The following is a 24,704-nucleotide window of genomic DNA, read 5'->3' as shown; positions in this document are numbered from 1 at the left end:
ACCAGGGACTGAACCCAGGCCATCAACAGTAAAAGCTCGGACACCCAACCACTGGACCGCCAGGGAATTCCACAGACTCACTTTTTAACTGAGAGGCATTTACTTTAAAAGTAAGCTTTATATCACTATCAAAGAAAAGGAAACCAGGATCATTTACCATAGATAGAAGGCAACTATAAACATAAGTACAGTAAAAACAAAACATTGTTCTTAGGTTCTAGCTGGATACTTTTACCTGTCAAATGATCTGAGCCACCTCAGAGCACCTTAAACAGGAAGGAAATTCTGACACGTGCTACAACGTGGAGGAATCTTGAGGACATTATGCTAAATTATATGAGCCAGTCACAAAAGGTCAAATATTGTATGATTCCACTTATAGGAGGAACCAAAAGCAGTCAGATTCCTAGAGGCGGAAAGTAGAATACTGGTTGTCAGGGACTGGGGGCAGGGCATGGGGAGTTAGTGTTTAATGGGGACAGAGTTCTGCATGTGAAAAGAGTTGTGAGGATAGATGGTGAGGGGTGGTTGCACAACAGTGTGAATGTTCTTAATGGCACAGAACTGGACATCTAAGAAGGGGTAAAATGGTAAATTTTATGTTATGTGTATTTTACCAAAAAAAAAAAAAAGAGAGAGAGAAAGAGGAAGGAAGGGAGTGAGGGAGGAAAGGGAACACAGAAAATGACACGACGTATTTTCCTCATGGATGTGTATGTAAATGCACACAAAAAGATCAGGAAAAATAGAAATTAAGTTTATAACAATGGTGGCCTCTGGGCAGGGAGCGGGTGGGGACTTTAGCCTGTTTGTAATGCTTCAGCTTTTCACGGAGTGAATGTATTCATGTATTACTCATAAAATTAAAAAAACATAATTTAAAATATTGGTTTTTCAAAGAATACACATATATACATACGTAAGCTTGCATGTCTATAAACATTTCTGGACGAATACAGAAGCAACTTAACGACGGGAACCTCTGAAACACTGCCTGGGGTGGAGGAGGAAAGGAGGGAGACACTTTTTATTCTCTGCCCTCCTGTACTGTTGGAAAGTGTTTAACATTTTGCATATATTACTTTTATGATAAAAATGATAATATTATGTCCAGTCCTTTGCCACCTATGTCTGGCCATGAAATCCTCTTATTACACTTTTAAAATATAATTAAGCAACTAAAGGAAAGTTAAAAGGAAAAACAATACTTGAGTTTGGGGAATGAACCCAGGATGAGACTAAAAACGTGATGAAGTTAAGAGAAAATATACAATATACGTGGGTGTTTGTTTCCTTTAAAGCTTGTGGTGTAAATGTGCCTTTATGTAAAGCTTTTTAATTATGCATTTTATGCTTAGCTATTTTAATAGAATTTCATTATGATACCATTACACTATCCTCAAGGGACATACACTTTAGGAGTGAGCCGATCACTCCTAAAGGGAGGGCTTTGTTTATGCTTAGCTGTCCCCTCCATGCCTGATGCACCCCAGCTGCTACCCATTACTAGGGGGTCAGACTGGATGTCCCCCAGGGCTTTCTGTCCCTGAGCAGACTCCAAAGAGGCTTGATATGGACTGAACTATGTCCCCATAAAAGTCATATTTTGAAGCCGTAACCTCCAACGGGAGAGTATTTGTGGAAGGGGCCTTGGGGAGGTAATTAGGGTTAGATGAGGTCATGAGAGTGGGGCCCCATGATGGGATTAGTGCCCTTATAAGAAGAGATGCCAGAGACCTTGCTCTCTCCCTGCACCAGCCACCTGAGGACACAGCAAGAAGTTGGCCGTCTACAAGCCAAGAAGAGGACTCTCACCAGGACCAGACCATGCTGGTCTGGAATTCTAGGTCTTGGAATTCTAGTTTCCTGAACTATGAGAAAATAAATGTAAGCCACCCAGTCTATGGTATTTTGTTATGGCAGCTACGTGCAACAACTTGGATGCCTCTTAGAGTCACAACATTGGGGAAAACTGTGATTCCATTTATATAACATTCACACTGATAACCCTGGTTACTTCTAAGGAGGGGATTGAGAAGCCAAGGACAGGACACAACGGAGACCTTGCACTGCTAACCTACTACACCTTTTGAATTCAGGACCACGTGAATAAGTTACCTACTGAAACCTTAAGGTAGGTGGGAGTTGACCACTAATAAGTGACTATTGCCAGAGATTTTTTTCACTCACTTGGAATGAAATAATTAAAGCCATAAAGAATTGCAATGCACAAGCCAAATGGAACTCACAGAAATAATGAATTAATCACAAAAAAAAACATAAAACTGAAAATCTCTAGACCCCTTTTGACTGAGCCTGCCAATTTCTAGGAATTTATCCTAAGAAAATGCTCAAGGATCTGCTCTAAGATTTAGCTATGAGGATGTCTATCACATCTTTATTTGCAAGAAAGAGAAGAAGGAAGAGAGGAGGAAAAGAAGGGAGGAGGAGAGGGAGAAATAATAAAAGAAGGAAGGAAAGAAAGAAGCAACTAATTATCCAACAACACGGGAATATTCTTTCAGACCATGGAATACTACTCCCCTATTAAACTATACTGAGGAAGATTTAATGATACAGAAAATATTTATGATATGTTAGGTTTCAAAAGGATGTGAAAAATAATGTACAATATAATTTCATTTTGAGAAGAAATACTTACATAGTTATAGCAAATAGTTATATAAAATTTACCACATCAGGAATTATGCTAAGTATTTTACACACATTACTTCATTTAATCCCCACAACACTCTATGGAGTAGGTACTATTATTATCTTTTTACACTTGAGGACACAGAGGCACAGAGAGGTCATCCAAGTTACCCAAGGTCACACAGCTGGTAAGTTACAGAACCAGAATTTGAACCCAGACAGTCTGGCTCCAGAGCCGGCTCATAACCAGTACTCTATACTGTTATGACTGCAGACCAACAGTTAAGTTGACTGTTTCTGGGAGAGTGAGATTATGTGTGTAATCTTGGTCATCTGTATTCTCCAATTTTTGTACATAGAACAATGATAATTTTACAAAGCTGTAAAAGTCCTAGAAAAGGTGAGATATACAGAGAAGCAGTATAGCACAGAATGCACCAATGGCTGCTCGTATCCTGTATCTTCTATGAGTCCCTTCCTCACATTTAGGAAGGTTTTTCTAGAAAGAACCAGGCTGATTTGGGGGCTTGAGAGAAGCCCGGAGAAGGACCTGTGTCGGCACCACGACCACAGCTTTCCAAGGGAGCGCCTCCCCAGGCCTGGTGCACTAGGGGGCTGTAGGGAGACACCCCCCACACACACACCCTAAGAAGGAGGTTGTCCTCACATCCCTCGCAGCAGCTCTGTCCTGCCTCCCAGGGCAGGGGCTTATCGTACAAGGGAGACCAGACCTCTCCTAACAGTCAACCCCGCCCGCTGGATTTGAAGATCCAGGCCCAATCTTAGCGCCTCCATCAGCTGGGGAGCTCAGAGGGGACGGGACTCTCGTGCCTGGGCTCCCTACACCCCATCCAGCACCCAGATTACGGGGACACCCTGACTCCTCCATTTCCCTCACCCCCAATCCAGTCCACTTGCAAGGCCGACTGGCTTGACCTCCAAAAAATACCTTGGACTGACCTCTTTTCTCCATCTCCACTGCCACCATCTGTCCAAGCTGCCATGATCTCCCTCCTGGAAGACCGCAGTAGCCTCCTAACTAGTTTCTCTGCTCTCATCCTTGCCCCATCATCTGTTCTCCACTCAGCATCCAGAGTGAGCTGTCAAAAGCAGATGGTGCCACTCCCCTGCTCAACACCCTTCAAAAGCTTCCCGCTAAGCTCAGGATAAACCCTGATGCCTGGTCCTGGCCTGTGTGACCCACAGGCTCACCCCACTTTCCCCCAAGCCATTCGGCCTCTCGATCCGTACACTCCAGCCACCCTGGGCCTCCCTTCTAACCTTAACCCTAACAACATTTCTAGTTCAGCCTCCCTGGAGGGCTTGGCACTGACTGTTCCCTCTCCCTGGGACACTTCCTCCAAGCCATTCAGTCCCCGGCTCGTGGTTCCTGATCTTGAGGAGACTACTGTTTAGTAGGGGGACTGTTAGGAACACAGATAATTGTATCTGTTGTCACAGATGCTGTTACGGAGAGATGGGACACCCATCACTTTGTGTGGTAATTATTTGGGAACAGTATTTACTCCACCACCCCTGGGCCCAGCCTGCATGGAGCCCACACACAGCCTCTTGACAACCTTTGAATCCACTGCATCCCCCGCTACCCTGGCTCAGCTCTGCCACACTCATCTCAAGGGCTCGGTCAGAAACTTCCCGCCGCTCTCCCCGCATCCTGTCTCACTCCTCCAGTCTGGCCCAGGCCCATCCAGGTGGCTCCATCCCTTCCCCGTCCCTCTGGCTCCTCCAGGCATCCGTCCTTTCTCAAGGCTGTTCTTCTCAGTTTCTCTGCTGCTAATTTGAGCAGCTGCTCTGGCGCCTCTCTCCAAGCCGCCTTTTCTGGCTCCTCCTCCACCTGCATCTTAAAGGTTGGTGTTTCGAGGCTGTCTCCTCTTTTCCCTCTACACGCTCTCCCCAGGCAATTTCACCCACACTCAGACTGACATCTAACACCTCCAGCTGAGACCTCCTTCCTCGGTTCGAGGCCAGAATAGCCAACAGCTGGTCAGAGCCCCCCTCCTGTGGGCCTCATAGGGACCGCAAATTCAGCATTTCCCAGACTGAGCGGATCTCCCTGCTGTGTCCTTTGGGAATGTCATTCCAAGACCAAATCGTTCAACGAGAGGACCTTGGGTCATCTACAAGGCCTGCCTGTCCTCACCCCGCCCCCCGCCCCACACACCTACTGGGCTCTTAAATAGGTCTCCAGTGTTCTCCTCCTCCCGTCCCCCCGCCTCAGCTCCTCTCACCTGGACCACTGCCACTGCTTTCCCCCCAGGCTCCTGGTCTCCCATCAGGCCTCCATCAGTCCCTTCCCTGCAGCAACTGCCCAAGGCATCTTTCTTTTCTTTTTTTTAAAATTTATTTATTTTTGGCTGCACTGGGTCTTCGTTGCTGCTCGCAGGCTTTCTCTAGTTGCAGCGAGCGGGGGCTAACCTTCGTTGCGGTGCGCGGGCTTCTCATTGCAGTGGCTTCTCTTGTTGCGGAGCATGGGCTCTAAGCATGCGGGCTTCAGTAGTTGTGGCGCGTGGGCTCAGTAGTTGCGGCTCGCTGGCTCTAGAGCGCAGGCTCAGTAGTTGTGGCGCACGGGCTTAGTTGCTCCATGGCATGTGGGATCGTACCAGACCAGGGCTCAAACCCGTGTCCCCTGCATTCGCAGGCGGATTCTTAACCACTGCGCCACCAGGGAAGTCCCCAAGTCATCTTTCTAAACCCACATCTGGCCCTGGTCATTCCCATGCCTACAAGTAATTGCCCATAACCTAAGAATAAGACCCCAAACTCCAAGGCCCAACTTTCAGAGCTCCCTTGCTTTTCCAGGTGTATTTCCCAGTTCTCCCCACTTTTCAACCTTTCGTCCCTGGTTGTAGCACAGACCATGGAATGTTGGAACCAAAGGGTTATGACGAAAGTCACACGACAGCTAATAACAATTGCTATTTGGCAAATTGGGTTTCCTTTGTGCCAGGGTGTGAACACACATTCTCAATCAATCCTTTAACAGCCCCATGAGCTAGTTACTGTTATAGTCCCCATTTTATAGAGGAGGAAACTTAGAGTCAGAAATTGTATAACCTTCCAAAGGACACTTAGTTGGTAATGCCACACTCAGGATTCAAATTCAGGTTGGCTGACTGCTGAATATGCTGCCTCCAAAGGAGCGGGTGGTGGAGCTAGGACTTAAATCAGAGCTTATCATTCAGGGACCTCCCTGGCGGTCCAGTGGTTAAGACTCCACGCTCCCAGTGCAGGGAGCACAGGTTCGATCGCTAGTCAGGGAGCTAAGATCCCATACGCCGCACTGCACGGCCAAAAAAAGAAAAGAAAAGAGCTCATCGTTCATTCATTCAATAGACACTTATTAAGCACCTACTATGTGCCAGCCCGGACTCCTGATCCAGGGCTCTCCTTATGCCATTAAACGGCTCTGGGATAAAAGGTTGATAATGATGAATAACATGAAATGGAATGAAAAGAATAAGACAAAAATAAGAGGCTGTCAGAATAAGAATAGTTCAGCCCTCATCCTCTTGACACCTCCAGCCCATCCCCTCTACCAACAACCAGATCTATGACTCCCCCCCAGCCCCGGCTCAAAACACTCCAAGGCCGTTCTAGGTATTATACTACACTCAGAAGCCATATAGGAGGGAACTGATGATTTGCTTATGTTGAGAAAAAACAAATTTCACCATGGGGAAAACATCCATAGACAAAGTCAAAAGATAAACTGGGAGACAATATTTGTAACATATCACAAAGAGCTAACTTTTTTAATTGATAAAGAGTTCTTACAAATCAAAGAGGAAAAATACAATTAGCTTGGTAGAAAAATATTTCTGAACTGACAGTTTACAGAAAACATACAGGTACGCCTTGGAGATATTGCGGGTACAGTTCCAGACCTCCACAATAAAGCAAATATCACAATAAAGCGAGTCACACAAATTTTTTTTTGGTTTCCCAGTGCATCTAAAAGTTACGTTTACACTCTACTGTAGCCTATTAAGTGTGCAATAGCATTATGTCTAAAAAAAGTACAAACTTAAAATACTTTATAGCTAAAAAAAATGCCAAAACAGTTACAAAGATCACTGATCACAGATCACCCATAACGAATATAACCATGAAAAAGTATGAAATATTTTGAGAATTCCCAAAATGTGACACAGAGACACAAAGTGTAGCAAATGCTATTTGGAAAATTGGCACCAATAGACTTGCTCAACACAGGGTTGCCTCAAACCTTCAATTTGTTTTTAAAAAAAAAAAAAGGCAATATCTGTGAGGTGTACTAAAGTGAATTGCAATAAAATGAGGTCGGCCTGTATATATAAAAGGTGCTCGACCTCATTCATAAAAGAAAGACAAATTACTACCATAAGAGAGTACTTTTTCCCCATCAGTTTGGCAAAAATAAAATATTTGATAACACGGTTGGCAAGAATGCGGGGAAACAGGTACCCTCATACATCGTTGCTGGAAGTGTAACTTTGCGTAACTTCCACGGAGGGGACTATGACTGGCTCTGTCAAAATTGTAAACGTAGAGACCATTTAATCCAGCAATTCCACTCTAGGTCTTTATTTTATCCTTATACTTACATATGTATCAAACTATATACAACGTCATCCACTGAAATACTGTGATAGCAAGATATTGTGAATAACTTAAATATTGATTACATAAAAGATGACACATCCACACAAAAGTATATTATGCAGCTCTTAAGAAAAAAGCAGCTCTCCGTACACTGATCTGGAACAATCTCCAAGATGTGTTGTTGAATTTAAAAAGCAAGACAAACCAAGTGTTTAGTATGCTACCATTTGTGGTGGTTTATAAATATGTCCACAACGTTTTAAATATACTTCCTTTCAAGAGGAGGAGCTGAATTCTCCACCCCTTGAATGTGGGCTGGATTTAGTAACTCACTTCTAACAATAGAGTGTGGCAGAAGTGGTCTGTGATATCTGAGATTAGAACATAAAAGGCATTTGCTACGACAAAGGAGGCAAGAATGTACAATGGAGAAAAGACAGTCTCTTCAGCAAGGGGTGCTGGGAAAGCTGGACCACTGCATGTAAGTTAGTGACATTAGAACACTCCCTCACAGCATACACAAAAATAAACTCAAAATGGCTTAAAGACCTATATATAAGACACGACACCATAAAAATCTTAGAAGAGAACATAGGCAAAAGGTTCTCTGACATAAATCACAGCAATATTTTCTTAGACCAGTCTCCCAAGGCAAAAGAAACCATCAACAGAATGAAAAGACAACCTACAGAACAGGAGAAAATATTTGCAAACCATGTAACTGACAAGGGGTTAATATCCAAAATATATAAACAGCTCATACAACTCAATAGCAAAGGAACCAAATAATCCAATTTTAAAATGGGTGGAACACCTAAATAGACATTTCTCTGAAAAAAGACATACAGATGGCCAATAGGCACGTGAAAAGACGCTCAACATCACTAATCATTAGAGAAATGCAAATCAAAACTACAATGAGGTACCACCTCACACTGGTCAGAACGGCCATCATTAAAAAGTCCACAAATAACAAATGCTGGAGAGGGTGTGGAGAAAAGGGAACCCTCCTACACTGTTGGTGGGAATGTTGCAGCCACTATGGAGAACAGTACAGAGGTTCCTTAAAAAAGAAAAAATAGAGCCACCGTATGATCCAGCAATTCCACTCCTGGGCATACATCCAGAAAAGATGAAAAAGATGTGGTATATATATATATATATACAATGGAATATTACTCAGCCATAAAAAAGAGTGAAATATTGCCATCTGCAGCAACATGGATGGACCTAGAGAATATCACACAAAGTGAAAGAAGTCAGACAGAGGAAGACAAATATTATATGATATCACTTACATGTGGAATCTAAAAATAATACAAATGAATCTATACACAAAACAGAAACAGACTCACAACTAGAAAACCAATTTATGGTTACCAAAGGGGAAAGGGAGGCGGAGAGAGGGATAAATTAGGAGTATGGGATTAACAGATACAAACTACTACAATACATAAAATAGATAAGCAACAAGGATTTACTGTATAACACAGGAAACTATATTCAATATCTTGTAATAACCTATAATGGAAAATAATCTGAGAAATATATGTATATAACTCAATCATTTTGTTGTACATGTGAAACTAACACAATATTGTAAATCAACTATACTTCAATGAAAAAAAGGAAAAAAGGCAGTGGGATGGCCAAAACAATCATGAAAAAGAACAAAGTTGGAGGACTCACACTTCCTGACTTGAAAACTCACTACAAAGCAACAGTAATCAAGACAGACTGTTACTGGCATAAGGATAGACATACAGATCAATGGAACAGAAGTGAGAGTCCAGAAATTAACCCATGCTCAACTGATTTTTGGCAAGGGTGCCAAGACCATTCAGTTGGGAAAGAACACTGTTTTCAATAAACGGTGCGGGGACAACTGGAGAGCCACATTTAAAAGAATGAAGTTGAACCCTTACTTTACACCATATACAAAAATTAACTCAAATGGATGAGAGCCCGAAGTGTAAAAACTAAAACTATAAAACGCTTAGAAGAAAACAGAGTTAAATTTTTGTAACCTTGGGTTTGGCAATGGATTCTTAGAAATGACATCAAAAGCACAAGCAACAACAACAACAAAAAGAAGAAAACAGAGGTAAATTTTTGTAACCTTGGGTTTGGCAATGGATTCTTAGAAATGACATCAAAAGCACAAGCAACAACAACAAAAAGATAAACTGGACTTTGTATAAATTTAAAACTTTTGTGCTTCAAAGAACACCATCAAGAAAGTGAAAAGACAGCCATAGAATGGAAGAAAATATTTGCAAATCATATATCTGCTAAGGGACTTATAACAAGAGTATAAAGAACTCTTACAACTCAATAGTAAAAAGAAAAATAGGGCTTCCCTGGTGGCGCAGTGGTTGCGCGTCCGCCTGCCGATGCAGGGGAACCGGGTTCGCGCCCCGGTCTGGGAGGATCCCACGTGCCGCGGAGCGGCTGGGCCCGTGAGCCATGGCCGCTGAGCCTGCGCGTCCGGAGCCTGTGCTCCGCAACGGGAGAGGCCACAGCAGAGGGAGGCCCGCATACCACAAAAAAAAAAAAAAAAAAAAAAAAAGAAAAATAATCCAATTTTTAAACGGGCAAAGGAGAAGGGAATGAGGGGAGGAAAGAAATAGGTGAGAGAGATTAAAAGGTACAAACTTCCAGTTGCAAAATAAATAAGTCATGGTTATGAAATGTACAGTGTAGGGAGTATAGTCCATAAATATATATTATGTTTATATGGTAACATACAGTAACTAGACTGATCATGGTGATCATTTTGAAATATATAGAAATATCAAATCACCATGTTGTATGATAGGAACTAACAGTGTTGTAGGTCAATCATACTTCAAAAAAAAAAAAACATAGAAAAAGAGAACAGACTTGTGGTTACCAGAGGTGGGGGTGGGGGGAGAGGCAACTGGACGAAGGCGGTCAAAAGGTAGAAACTTCCAGTTATAAGGTAAATAAGTGCTAGGGATGGTCACGTACAGCATCAAAAATATAATTACCACTGCCGTATGTTATATATGAAAGCTGTTAAGAGAGTAAATACTGAGAGTTCTCATCACACACAAAAATTTTCTATTTCTTTAATTTTGTATCTATTTAAGATGATGGATGTTCACTAAGCCAAATTATGCTGTACACCTGAAACTTATACAGTGCTTTATGTCAACTGTATCTCAATAAAACTGGAAGAAAAAAATGGGCAAAGGATCTGAATAGGTGTTTCTCCAAAGAAGGTATATAAATGGCCAACAAGCGCATGAAAAGATGCTTAACACCACTAATCATTAGGGAAATGGAAATCAAAACCACAAGTTACCAGTTCACACCCAGTAGGATGGCTGTAATCCAAAGGTCAGATAATAACGTAAGTGTTGATGAGGATATGACTAAGCACCTTCACACACTGCTGGTGGGAAAGTAAAATGGTACTGCCCCTTTGGAATACAATCTGGCAGTTCTTCAAAACGTTAGAGTTGCCACCTGAGCCAGCAATTAGACTCTCAGGAATATAACCAAGGGAAATGAAAACATGTGTCCACACAAAAACTTGTACACAAGTGTTCACAGCAACATTATTCATAATAGCCAAAAGGTGGAGACAATCCAAATGTCCATCAGCTGATGACTGGATAAACAAAATGCAGTATATCCATACAATGGAATATTATTCAGCTGTAAAAAGGAATGAAGTATTGACCCACGCTGCAACATGAATGAACCTTGAAAACATTATGCTAAGTGAAAGATGCCAATCACAAAGACCACAAATTATATGATTCCATTTATACAAAATGTCCAGAACAGGCTTAACAGACAGAAAGTAGATTAGTGGCTGCTTAGAGGACAGAGAAGATGGGCATGGTAGGCTTAAGGGGAGATAGCTAAAGGACAGATATAAGGCATCTTGAGGTTACGTAAATATCTTAAAATTGATTGTGGTAATGGTTGCACAACTCTGTAAATATACTAAAAACCACTGAATTGTACACTTTATATGTGTGAATTGTGTGGCTTATGATTTAAATCTCAATAAAGCTATTACCAAAGAAGCGGGGGTGGGCATCATACCTTCTTATTTCTCTCTCTCAGAGCACTCATTCTGAGGTCTCCTCCAGCCAACCCCAGCTAAGGTCTTGGGTGCAACTTCATGAGACACCTCAAGCCAGAACTACCCATCTAAGCACTCCCAAATTCCTGTGACTCACAGAAACAGAGATGATAAATGCTTGTTGCTTTCATCCACTAAGTTTTGGGGGTAATCTGCTATGCAGCAATAGATAACTAATATACCATTTATTTTTTTAAAATATAGTTTGCATTTGCTTGTATATTTATGGGATTTCTTGGAAAGGTTACTCAAGAAATGGTAAAAGTGGTTGCCCCTGGGAGGAGACTTCTGGGAGGATCACTGAGAAATGAGAGCAGGGAGGAGACTTACATCTGATTAAACACCATTTTATCTTCCGAATTTTGTTTCATGTGCACGTATTAACTTTTCCGAAAAGTAAATGAAAGTCTGGAAAAATTTTTTAAAGATTAAAAAAAAAAAAGTCAACAACTATCTGCTGCTTATAGATAAAGTCTAAACTCCTGACCATGGCTTAGAAGGCACCCGCAATCCAGCCCCTGTCCACCTTCCCAGTCTCAGCTCTCACCTCCCCTTGTGCTAATTGTTTGTGGTGCCCAAAACACACCAGGCTATTTCCCTCCTCCACAGCTTCAATCGTACTGTCTCTTCTGCCTGGTTCCCCTTCTCATCCTTTAAGACTCAGCTCAAATGCCGTTACTTTTTGGAAGACTTCTCTGGCTGTCCTTAATGTGTCAGAAGTGTGTGCCCCCAAGATACCCTTGCACATGATCCAATCATTTCATGTGTCATCCCATAGTGTGATGATCCAATTTCTTTCCTGCCTCTCCCATTAGACTATGAGTTTCCCGGGAGCGAGGACTCTTACTCAGGATTCCCTGAGCCTAGCATAGCCTGACACACAGAGGAGGCTGTCAGTAAAGGACTGATGTGAGAAAGAAAGGAAGGGAATAGGGAGAGAAGGAGAAAAGCAAAAAAATGAAACAAGGGAGGGAGGGAAGGAAGGTGGAAGGCAGGAAAGAAGGAAGGAAGGGGGAATTGGGGGAGCAAGAAAATGAGGGAGGGAAGAAGAGTGGGAGGAAAGAAATTCCCCCAGTGTGCTCAGCAGTCTCATCACATACAACAAAGACTCACTGGATGAATAAAATCCCAAACCAAACCTGAAACATAAGCCAAGGAAGTGGGGAGGGATGTGGATGCATATTCTAAGCTGTAGTGACACTGCTACTCCTACTTCAGAGACCCCTGATGAGTTAGGACACACATCTGGGAGGCTGGAAGATGCTCACCTCTGGCGCACCAACCAGCCCCTGCTGCCACCTCCACCATCAGCCTCCCCAGCTCCCACTCCATCTCACACGTGCTGTTTGCCACAGTGATTCTAGCACTGGGCAGTGCCTGACACAGAGTAGGCTCTCGACACTGAATAAATGTGGTCAGAGTCACCTCCCTTCTGTGGAGAGAGGAGTCTCACTTTGTGAGCATGGACTTGTCTCTTCTCTCTGGGACTCGGTTTTCTCATCTGTACAACAAGGGAGTTGAGCCAGCTGATTGGTAAGACCCTTCCCAGCTGACAGTCTATGACTTCTTAAGGCCTTTGATCATCTCAGCAAGTCTAAAGTCTTTCACCTGAGTAGCGAGGACCCCTCACAAGCTGCTCTTCACTCAGACTATGTCACAAGAATAACAGTGACCATTTACTGATTGTTCACTGTATACCAGGAACCACACTCAGCATTTCAGCCCCATGGTTTCATTTCTTTCTTTCCATCACCTCTGAAGTAGGTACAATAATCACCTCCATTTTCCAGATAAGAGAACTGAGGCTCAGAGAGGAAACCCACTTATCCAAGGGACACAGCTGGGAAGTGGCAAAGCGGGAATGCTAAGTCCTCCACCACCTCCCCACACTGTCCCCTCGGACCCTCGACCAGGCTTCCAGACTGAGTCTCTACTCCAGCCAGCAACCTCCCCTTGGCTACCCTCACTCAGCCCACAGGTAAACACTGAGTACACACACCTGACAGCTGTAACGTGTAATCTGTGTATTCACATCCTGTGTTCCAGTTCAGGGGTAAAAACAGGCTCTAGATCCATTTAGACTCATGTGAAGTGTCAGCTCCTCCTTTCACTAGATGTGTGACCTTTGGACAAGTCATTTTAACAGATGAACAGTAAATGACATAACGAATGTGAAAGTGTCTAGCACCCCGAAAATGGGAAAGACCAGGTAAAGAGTAGCAGAGATATCCTAAGAAGCCTTGAAAAACTGACCCCTGGGACTTCCCTGGTGGCGCAGTGGTTAAGAATCCTCCTGCCAATGCAGGGGACACGGGTCTGAGCCCTGGTCTGGGAGGATCCCACATGCCGCGGAGCAACTAAGCCCGTGTGCCACAACTACTGAGCCCGCATGCCACAGCTACTGAAGCCCGCACGCCTAGAGCCCGTGCTCCGCAACAAGAGAAGCCACCGCAATGAGAAGCCCGCGCACCGCAACGAAGAGTAGCCCCCGCTCGCCACAACTAGCGGATGCCCACACACAGCAACAAAGACCAAACACAGCCAAAACTGATAAATTAATTTTTTAAAAAAAGAAAAGCTGGCCCCTAACTCCACAAAGAGCCACCTGAGTCTCCCAGCCTCTCTACTTAGCATTCGGCTCTTCTGGCAAATTCATCCTGTCTCTATTCCCATCCTGAATGTTCCTTTATAAATCCTTCATAAATTCTTGGGCTTTCTAGTTAGACAGACTGAGTTACAATTCTGGCTCCACCACTTACCCCCTGTATGACCTTGGACAAATGACTCTTTCCTTTCAGAGGCCCAGTGTTCTCATCTAAGAAATATTCATACTGGTACCTACCCCATAGGATTGTTGTGAGGATTCAATGACAGTATGCATGTAAATGTTGAGCATATGGTCAAGCATAGAGTAAAGGCTCAGAAAATGTTAACTATTTTTTCCTGATTATCAACAGTCAGAGTAGCTTCGAACTGCCTGCTGATTAAACCCCAATTTTTTGACCCAGTACTCAGAGCCGTGCACACTGTAGCTCCATCATTCCTTCCTGGCCTCTTTCGCTGCTGCTCCCCTACGTGGATGCCACACTCAAGCCAGATGTGGCTTTCTCCCCTCTGTGTCTCTCCATCCATGATCTTCCTCTCCATTCAGAATGCTCTCTCACAACTCACACCTGTCCACACCCAGCCCCACTCAAGCTTCACCTCCCCACTAAGGCGGTATCCTCCTCAATTGCCCTGGGCTTCCACAGCACGTAAAGCTGAGCACGTATTAGTGCTCACACTGTCCAGGATGAGGCCTCTGTCTGCAGTTGTCTAACCCACAGTAGCCCTCTTCCAGCGGTCACACCTGATTTCCCTTTGTGGGAATTTATCTTTCTCCCCTATCAGTTCATGTGTCCCAGGAATGGGTATGTGGCCGAGACCTTAGACAAAGTCACACTGATTAATTAAGAAGCAGACACTTGACCAAAGCTAGACAATCAGAATCAGCCCTGGAACTTTTGCTGGAACCATTGAATAAAAGCTCTTTTTTTTTTTTTTCCACAGGCATCGCTAAGCTGAAGCAATGTAAATTCAGAGCTGCTGGTAGCCTTACTTACAACCTTCAAGAGAGAAGTGAACTTAAAAGTGAGCCAACACAGAGGAACCAGGAAATGGAGATTGACTGATTTTTTTTTTAATATTTATTTATTTATTTGGCTGCACTGGCACTCGGGATATTTGTTGCTGCATGCAAACTCTAGTTGCAGCATGTGGGATCTAGTTCCCGACCAGGGATCAAACCCAGGCCCCCAGCATAGGGTGTGCGGAGTCTTAGCCACTAGACCACCAGGGAAGTCCGAAGAGATTGACTTTTTTTTTGGAGTATAATTGCTTTACAATGTTGTGTTACTTTCTGCTGTATAACAAAGTGAATCAGCTATATGTATACATATATCCCCATATCCCCTCCCACCCTCCCTATCCCACCCCTCTAGGTGGTCACACAGCACTGAGCTGATCTCCCTGTGCGATGCAGCTGCTTCCCACTAGCTATCTATTTTACATTTGGTAGTGTATATATGTCAATGCTACTGAGAGACTGATTTTTAATGACGTTATTTGAGCATCTGGATCCATCCGTGCCTGAAGCCAGTACTCTTGACTTTTAATGTATGTGAGCCAAAGACACTACCCTCTTTACCTTATTTTAATTTACTTAAGTCAGCTTGAGTTGGGTTTCTGTCACTTTTCACTGAAAGACTGCTGACCAATATAGCGATTCAGCTAGATGGTAAGGTTCCTGAGAGCAGGGATTGCCCACATGCTGCATGGCATGGCCAGAAAAACAGCTTGAGTAAATGTTCACTTGAACAAGAACCATACAACAGGCATTCTCTTTTTTTTTTTTTTTTTTTTGTCTGTCTGCACTGCATGGCATGCGGGATCTTAGTTCCCCAACCAGGGATCAAACCTGTGCCCCCTGCAGTTGAAGCGCAGAGGCTTAACCACTGGACCACCAGGGAAGTCCCTCTAATTCTTATCAGATACAAACAAGGCCCCTCTGCTTCTCTGCAGTTTCTCTGAGGATGACTGATTTCTCACTTTCTGAGTGGAATGATCTTGGTGAAAGAGTTATTCTAGGAACCCCACAGGCCTGAAAGAGATACTTTAAATCCACTAATCTGACTGATTAGTCCCCCACTGTACAGATGAGAAAACTGAGATTTAAGCTAAAAAGTGGCTGCTTAACACTACATGGCGAGTCACAGGCAGAATTAACTAAGACAACCCTCCCCCACCAGCGCAATCCCATGACTTGTAGTCTAGTGCTCTGGCCTCTGCCCCTTCTTTTTTTATATATAAATTTACTTATTTTTATTTATTTATTTTTGGCTGCGTTGGGTCTTTGTTGCTGCGCTTGGGCTTTCTCTAGTTGCGGTGAGTAGGGGCTACTTTTCATTGCAGTGCACAGGCTTCTTATTGAAGCGGCTTCTCTTGTTGCAAAGCACAGGCTCCAGGCACGCAGGCTTCAGTAGTTGTGGCACGTGGGCTCAGTAGTTGTGGTGCACGGGTTTAGTTGCTCCACGGCAGGTGGGATCTTCCCGGACCAGGGCTCGAACCCGTGTCCCCTGAATTGGCAGGCAGATTCTTAACCACTGCGCCACCAGGGAAGCCCCTGACCTCTGCCCTTTATTAAGCAAAGTAAGTCAGTCACTTACCCAGAGCTCAGAAATCTCTAAGTAAAATACAATGAACTGCTCAACTCTGATAATTGCCCTCAGGGGTGGGGCGAAACACAAGGGAAAGAGCACTGGACCAGGAGTCATGACTAGTTTACTCTATTACTGGCTGTGTGACTTTGGGTAAGACCTTCACGTCTCTAGGCTCAGTTTCCTCTCTCGATAATGGGGGTGGAGGAAGGCAGGGTTTGAAGGAGCTGATTCCTAAGATCCCTGAAATTCTATATTTACATGGGGGTTGTTGGATAGTTCATCAAATCCCCAAGATTAAACCTACATGGATTACAGAGAATTGGATGGATTACAGAGAACCGGAAGGCCAAGAGGTCAGTAACCCATCTGCAGACTACAAATTAAGGTTCAGGATATGGGAGTTCCAGCTGAGCATATATTCTTTCCAGCTCACCTTTTTAGAGTAGAATGGAAATCACCTTCTGGGTACTGATAAATATGGAGATACGTCCCACATCCTACAATTCTCCTTTCTCACTTTCTCCAAAATCTTAAAAGACCTCCATCTAAGTCAATTGGAGCAAGCCCACTAGAATGTCCACACTGAATAAATGCTGCCTTCTGCAAGGTAGTCCTTTTGGGAGTTTGAACAATTCTTCCAAAAGGCCAGAAATTCCTCCCAGCATTTGTAACAGTCCTCTTGGGGAAGCAAACCAGCCTCATGATGTTGCCTTCACACCTTGGCTTTCATCTCAAGTGACAATTGTCAATTTGACCACCCATTGTGTTTTCTTTTTTTTTAATTTTTTAAATTAATTTATTTATTTGGTTGTGCTGAGTCTTAGTTGCGGCAGGCGGGCTCCTTAGTTGTGGCTGGTGTGCTCCTTAGTTGTGGCATGCGAACTCTTAGTTGCAGCACGCATGTGGGATCTAGTTCCCTGACCAGGGATTGAACCCGGGTCCCTTGCATCAGGAGCACGGAGTCTTAATCACTGCGCCACTAGGGAACTTCCATCCATTGTGTTTTCTACACTTGGCCATTTCCAAAAATCATAGTCCTCCTTTAAAAAATGGAGGTTTGGGACTTCCCTGGTGGCGCAGTGGTTAAGAATCCGCCTGCCAACGCGGGGGACACGGGTTCGATCCCTGGTCCGGGAAGATCCCACATGCCGCGGAGCATCTAAGCCTGTGCGCCACAACTACTGAGCCTGCACTCTACAGCCCGCCAGCCACAACTACTGAGCCCGCGTGCCACAACTACTGAAGCCCACGCGCCTAGAGCCCGTGCTCCACAAGAGAAGCCACTGCAATGTGAAGCCCGTGCACTGCAACGAAGAGTAGCCCCCACTCACCGCAACTAGAGAAAGCCTGTGTGCAGCAACGAAGACCCAATGCAGCCAAAAATAAATAAATTATTTATTTTTTTTTTAAAAATAGAGGTTTCCCCTCAAGGATGATGTTCAAGAGTATACACCCCACAATCCAAAGACAATTTCCTACAATGTTTTGAGGAGTGGGACCATCAGCAAGTGACAGAACAGCTTCTTCAGGAGGTCTCTTTTGAAGGGGCTGACACTTGTTGAATATCGTGAGGTGCTTATTTTTAAAAACCATCTCTGCTGCATGATCATCACATTTTCCCTTCTCTTTCTCAACCCTGGAAGGCTCTAAACTTTTTCCGTCACCAGCCTTCATCGGCCCTCCTCCTCCATCCCTGCCATCCCCTGGCCCAACTGTCCTCAGCCCAACTCTCTTCCCTGCCTGCAATTAGGCAAATGCCCAAGTTGCTGAATCTTCAAAATCTGTCTTCGATTGAAAGGTAGGCAGTGATGGGGGACTCTAACGGATCCTGGAAAACTGTCTCAGCAGTTCTTACTCCTGAAAGGCCCTTCTCTGGTTTTTAGGGCAAGGTGTCTGTCTTAGCCAAACATTTCAGAGGGTCCCAGAGACTCATTCCCACTAGGCATGGCACCAGAACCCTTCCTGCCTTGGTGAGGGTGGGAGGCTGCAGACCTGCTCTCCAGAGGCCCATGGTGCCAGGTGTTGTCAACCACCCACACTTCAAACACTGGACAGACACTACAGACAGCCTTCTCTTACCACCACCCTCCATCTTTCCCCAACTTTATAGTTTATAAATTACTCTGTCATGAGTTCTTGGACTCTTCTCCACTGTTTTACAGATGAGGAAACTGAGCCTCAGAGAAGTAAAGTGAAACATCCAAATTGATAACGTTAGCAAGTTAAAGGTCACTGTCAGATCTCTTGATTCCCCATCTCAATTTTTTGTTTGTTTTTAATTTTTTAGGTCGCGCCGTGTGGCATGCGGGATCTTAGTTCCCCTACCAGGGATCCAACCCGTGCCCCCCGCATTGGGAGCGCAGAATCTTAACCACTGGACCACCAGGGAAGTCCCTCATGCTTTTTTCAATGCAACAGAAATTGCTCACACCTAGAGTAACTCCTCACTCAGATAGTTATTTCCCTTAAGAGCCAAGGGTCTCTTTCTCAGAGACCCGCAGAAACTCAGACATAATGCTCACTCATCAATAAACGCAATCTGCCCACATCCAAGCACACAGACCTACAGACCCAGTTTTAAGGCTCTGCCCTCTGCCCCAAGATGTCTCTCTCATAGAATCCCCTCCCCAGTGGCTGCTTAGAGTCAGCGAAGGAGGTGTGTCTTTAGACAGAGGAGCAGAATCTGTCTCTGACTCCTCCAAGAAGGGGTCCTGGAAGAAGAAGCCCCTTCCTCAGCGTCTGTTCTAGGAGTCCCACCCCCGCCCCTCCCCTACCTGCCAAGAGCTGCATCCAGGCGCAGATCTTGTAGACCGTGGCCGTGTTGCAGAAGAAGAAAAGAGCGAAGCAGGTGATGCAGCCGAGGATCAGCACCATGGAGAGCAGCACGAAGAAGGCGGCCGCCTTGAAGGCGCCGGACGGGATAGTGCTGAAGTCGGTGAACGAGCCGCGGCAGGTGAGCTCGCGGCCCGCCAGCCCGCTGCCCACACAATAGTGGAAGAGGCCGAAGTAGCCAGGCTTGGGGGTGCTCACGCTGTCGCCCACCCAGTAGGGCTGGATGAAGACCACCACGTTGATGATGGCGAAGCAGATGGTGAAGATGGCCCATAGCACACCGATGGCCCGCGAGTTCCGCATGTAGTGCTCGTGGTAGAGCTTGGAGGCCTCCTGCGAGGGCAGCATGGTGCCCGGGGGCGGGGCCGGCGGCGGCTTGCGGGGGCCGCCGGCCCGGGACCGACCGCCGGGCTGCCGGGCGGGAGCTGGGGACGCACGCGAGAAGCGACCCTGAGCCAAGGAACCCGCGAGGGCGGGGCCTGAGGCGGAGCTGAGGGGACCCGGGGGCTGGTATGGAGGAGCTAGGAGGGGGTCATGAGAGTATCGGGAAGGTGTCAGGGTAGGGGGAGACTGGCAAAGATCTCCAATTCGGGGACATAGGAAGAGGCCATGTGAAAGTTGGGGGGCTGGGATGAGGGAGCTGGAATGAGCACAGGAGAGCTGGAGGCGGGGCGCTAGAAAGTGGTTACGGTGGCGTTGGGGAGGGGGCTTGGGGGCTGGTACCGGCGAAGTCAGAGGGGACCGTGGGGAGATGGAATGGAGGTTGGAGACCGGCAGCGGAGAATTAGCAGCGGGGTTTTACAGGGAGCTCGGAAGGGAATCTGGGGGCTGGTGTTCGGGGTAAAAGGAGGTCTGGTATCGGGTGTCTAGAAAGGGGCTGTGGAGAGGGGGGTGGGCGCTTGGGGCTGGCGCCGGGGGACGGGGAAGAGGAGGGGGGGGGGGGGGCAGGGAGGGCGAAGTGCAGGAACCAGGATGAGGCTAGAGGGACATCGGGGGCCGGAGCCGCAGGGTCTGAACAGGGGGCGGGGGGGTTGGGAGGGTCCCTCAGAAGACAGGGCTGGGGGGAGCCTAGGTTTGGCGGGCCAGGGCTATAGGGAGAGAGGTTTTCCAGGCCAAGGGGACGAGGGACAGGCGCCGGCAGGCAGCCCGAGCCGCGAGGGGCGGGCAGTGGGCAGGGGCCGTCCCCGGGGCGCGGGGAAGCGGCCGGGCCCGGGTAGGGCCGGGGGGTGGGGGGGAGGCGGCTGCCGCGCGCCCAGGCTGGACGCGCGCGGAGGCTGCGGCCGCGGGAAGGGGCTGCGGGGAGACCAACCTGGGCCCGGTCCGGAGCAGTGGGTCCGGGACTGGCACGGCCTAGGCGCCGCAGCTCGGCGCTCCGAGCGGCGGCTTTCCGGGCCCAGGCGACGGCCTCGGCGCGGCCTCCATCTTGCTCGGGCTCTCCCCGGGGCGCGCTCCCGCGCGGAGGCGCGAGCTCTCGGGCACCGGCGCGGCCCGACGGAGGCGCGTTCCTGCCGCCGGCGTGCGGGGCGGAGCGGAACGGGAAAGGGAGCTCGGGTGTCTGCCAGTCCCGGAGAGGGGTCGGCACGGTCCCTGGGCTCCCCCAGCCGGAGCAGTAAGCCCCCGCCACAGTAAGGCCTTCTAATTTGGGGGAACCCCTCCTTCCGGCCGGAGCTGTGCGATTGTGGGTCCACGCAAAGCCCATGGGAACGGGGGAGGGGCAGAACAGGGTGTTAGTTCACAGCGTTTGAACTGCTCCCTTGCTCCCAGGTTACCTCGGGTACAGCCTACCACAGTGCCTGTCGAGTGGCACCGTTACGCTTCCAGTCCTTTGGGTCTTGGAGGCGTTGAAGGTTCCCAGAGTCTCCTAGGAAATTGCCAGCACCTCTGGGAGAGGGAACCTCCTAAACTGTTAGCGGCCCACGCCCGCGGTGGGGATTCGTTGGCCTCCAGTGTGTGGAGCCGGGCCTGGAGAGCGGGACCCGGGGTGAGTATGGGGAACACGAGAAAAGGAGGCTGGGAACGTGTTGGTTTCTCTCCCTACACTGTCCCAGTGCCTGGCATGAAGCGGACACATCAGGAGGGTGTATTAAAGAACGGAGCATACCAGTCCAGGCGGTTTGCGGTTAGGCCCGAGAATAGGAGGGGACACAACAAGGGAGCCAGTGCAGGTCATTTCTTTCCTGCAGTGAAATACCTTTTGGCTTAGAATCTGCCAAGATGATCTGAGTTGTCATCCAGAAAACTCTGACTACTACTTAACTGTCTCCGTGACCTTGCACTTGCTCTCTGAACCTCTGTTTCCCCATCTGTAAAGTGGGCGGATTAAGCCCCACTTCACAGGTGTTGAGAGGTGGTGAAAATAAGCTCTGTTAGTAGGTTCCAAATACTGGACCATACACAGGGATCAGTCTGGTGAAATTTAGATCTATCTGCAAAAAAAACACATAATTATTGGGCTTTCCTGGTGGTGCAGTGGTTGAGAGTCCGCCTGCCGATGCAGGGGACACGGCTTCGTGCCCCGGTCCGGGAAGATCCCACATGCCGCGGAGCGGCTGGGCCCGTGAGCCATGGCCGCAGAGCCTGCGCGTCCGGAGCCTGTGCTCCGCGACGGGAGAGGCCACAACAGTGACAGACCCGCGTACTGCAAAAACAAAGAAACAAACAAAAAAAAACCAAATAATTATCATCATGTGAGGTTGCCACCTGTCTTTTTTCCCGGGGTAGAGGGACTGTTTTTTTGTTTTGTTTTGTTTCTGAGATGATGTACTTCCTGCCTTCCTGGTATAAAAAATTATTCCATTTTTTAAAGAACTGGTAATGATAGTTAATGACAGTTGTTCCCCCCGCCCCGCAGTGGCCTTATTTGGCAAAATAAGAAACAGGCAGTGTTATTTCCTTCCCAAATTAAAAAAAAAAAATGTGCAGTCCCCCACAATTTGGGGACCACAGACCCATGTGAAGTCATCTCACCTGAGACAGTATGCTCAATCAATTTGGTTTCCCCTCCCACTGGTTCCTTGAAGAGGCATCCAGGCTGTCTCCTGAGAACCCTAAGATCCCAGAAGCATGAGCTGGAAGGGGCTGTGAAGAGAGTCTCATTCTACACCTTCTCCCACTTGACAGATGGAGAACGGAAGCCAAAGAGGGGGACTGACTTGTACAAAGAGGTGAGTCCATCCTGCCAATTCAAGTGATCAACCTGATTCATTAATTTTTTTCATCCACCCAATAAATATGTGGTAGGCTCCTGCAGTGTGCCAGCACAGCACTATGCTAGGCCCTGGGAGAAGATGGTGGGTAAAACAGACGTGGTCCCTGCCCACCTGGAGCTCACAGCTTCGTGGGGAGACAGAAGGTGCTGGGAAGAGGGGGGAAGGAAGTCTTCCTCAAAGGGCACCTCAAAGTCTCCTTCTGTGGGTGCTCCTGGTGTGTGCTCCTCCTGTTCTGAATATAAGTTACCAGAGCCAGAAGTTCCATCTTTTCTCCTTATTCTGCCATGAATTATTGTCTTTTTTCCTATCCTGCTGAGCCAAGCTAGGCACTCCAGGAAAAAAATCACAAAAGTCCACTTACTACTCTCTCTCCAGGGACAAACTGAGAGTTCTTGCTAAGATGGGCCCCCAGCTCCTCACTGGTTGCTCTGTTCTAGCTCTGCAGAGCAATGACACCCTGGAGAGAGCTGCCTGCCACCCACACCGCTTCTGACATCAGTACTTTGTCTTTAAAGAAACTCCTTTCCCCCTCACTCAGGCCCTGGATTTGGTGAGACTCACCCTACTCCTCTCCAGAGCGGGGCAAATGATCAGGCCTTGACAATGAACATATTCCATTGTTCTAGACACAATGATTGGCTCTGGGTGGGCCCATAAGCCAATCCAAATAGTTAAGAATGATATCCAGGTCATTTGTGGCCGTTTACGAGAAAGCGATTGTTCCCCTTTTACTGAGTTTGTTGAGCTGGGGCTTCAGCTTCAACCACAGGGGGGCATCTTTGACACCCCAAGCAGAGAGATTGTCTAAGAATAAAGTGAACACAAAGAGAAGCTAAGAAATGGAGAGAGACAGTCCCGGTGACATAATTTGAGCACCTGGATCCATCCATGCCTGAAGACCTGCTTCTGGATTGTTCTGTTAGGTAAACCAATGAATTCAGTTTTTGCTGAAGCCAGTTTGCATTGGGTTTTTGTCACTTCCAGTCAAAATAGTCCCAAATAATTTACCTACATCTCCCCCAACCCGGGCTGGTGTACTGGATTATTTATATTGTAGAAAAATGCCTGAAAGGGTGAGCTACTCCTGACATATTGGAACCCAAAGACAAGAATTTGAGGTGCATCTCTGCCACTGTATGACCTAGGATGATGAGGCTACTCCTCACAGCCTCATTTTCTTCATTTGTAAAATAGGGGAAAACATCCTTCCTTCCTACAGATGTTATGAGGATCAAGAGAGAGAATGCATTTGAAAAGAGCTTTGTAAACTGAAAATGGCTTTATAAATGTAAGTGATTGTCATTAAATTTTAATAAGTGGCTTGCCCAAGGAGTAGAAGTTACAGTGGTATTGGAAAGGCACTCGCAGAGCTATAAGTAGCTGGGACAGAATGTCTCCTTGTTTTCAAGAGTAACCTTGGAGCAGTTACAGAAAGGAAGTCTGAGAACTCTCCACAGGAAGAACAGAAGAGAAGAGTTGTGAGCTCAAGTTGGGGACTGTAGACCATAAGGCAAAGATGATCCTGGACTGAGGACCTGGATGAGAGAAGCCCCCAGGGCACTTCCAGCCAATATCCTAGTAGAGAAAGGTTTGTGACTTGTCAGATACCCTTATGCCTAAAGTAAGTGTTCAGTTACATTGAACGGTTATTAATCTCTTAGAGCATTCTAGGTCCCCTGATATTTGCTTTAGATATATTATCTCATTTAATCTTCACAATAACCCTAAGAGGTAGTGTTATGGGCTGAATTATATCCCTCTCCCCCACCCCCAAATTCATATGTTCAAGTCCTAACTTCCAGTACCTCAAAATGTGACTATTTGGAGATAGGGCCTTTAAAGAGGTGATTAAGGTAAAGTGAGGTGATATGGGTGGGCCCTAATCCAGTATCACTGGTGTCCTTTTAAGAGGAGGTTAGGACAGAGACTAGATGATGACCATGGGGGACATAGCAAGAAAGGAGCCACCTTCTGAGGGGCCTCAGAAGAAATCAAACTTGCTAACACCTTGATCTTGGACTTTTAGCCTCCAGAACTGTGAGAAAATAAATTTCTGTTGTTTAAGCCACGCAGCTTGTAGTATTTTAT

General features: G+C 46.5%; 1 protein-coding gene and 1 long non-coding RNA gene across 2 annotated transcripts in view; one reads left to right on the top strand and one right to left on the bottom strand.

Moving 5' to 3' along the window:
• Positions 1-20,834, bottom strand: part of LHFPL4 (LHFPL tetraspan subfamily member 4) — a 28,112-nt gene extending 7,278 nt beyond the window's left edge. The window contains exons 1-2 of the mRNA XM_007121798.3: positions 20,717-20,834; positions 19,350-19,832 (exon numbers count right to left, since the gene is read on the bottom strand). Of these exons, the coding sequence (XP_007121860.3) occupies positions 19,350-19,755 (406 nt within the window). The 5' untranslated portion in view covers positions 19,756-19,832; positions 20,717-20,834. The remainder of the gene's footprint in view (positions 1-19,349; positions 19,833-20,716) is intronic.
• Positions 20,835-21,257: 423 nt separating this feature from the next.
• LOC114484154 (uncharacterized) lies at positions 21,258-24,236 on the top strand. Its single transcript, XR_003676697.2, has 4 exons — positions 21,258-21,388; positions 22,528-22,571; positions 23,811-23,904; positions 24,026-24,236. It is a non-coding gene; the product is annotated as an uncharacterized lncRNA (long non-coding RNA).
• Positions 24,237-24,704: the final 468 nt, after the last annotated feature.

The sequence above is a fragment of the Physeter macrocephalus genome, chromosome 18 (assembly GCF_002837175.3).
Source record: "Physeter macrocephalus isolate SW-GA chromosome 18, ASM283717v5, whole genome shotgun sequence".
Taxonomy (NCBI): Eukaryota; Metazoa; Chordata; class Mammalia; order Artiodactyla; family Physeteridae; genus Physeter; species Physeter macrocephalus.
This window is presented reverse-complemented; position numbering and strand designations above follow the sequence as displayed.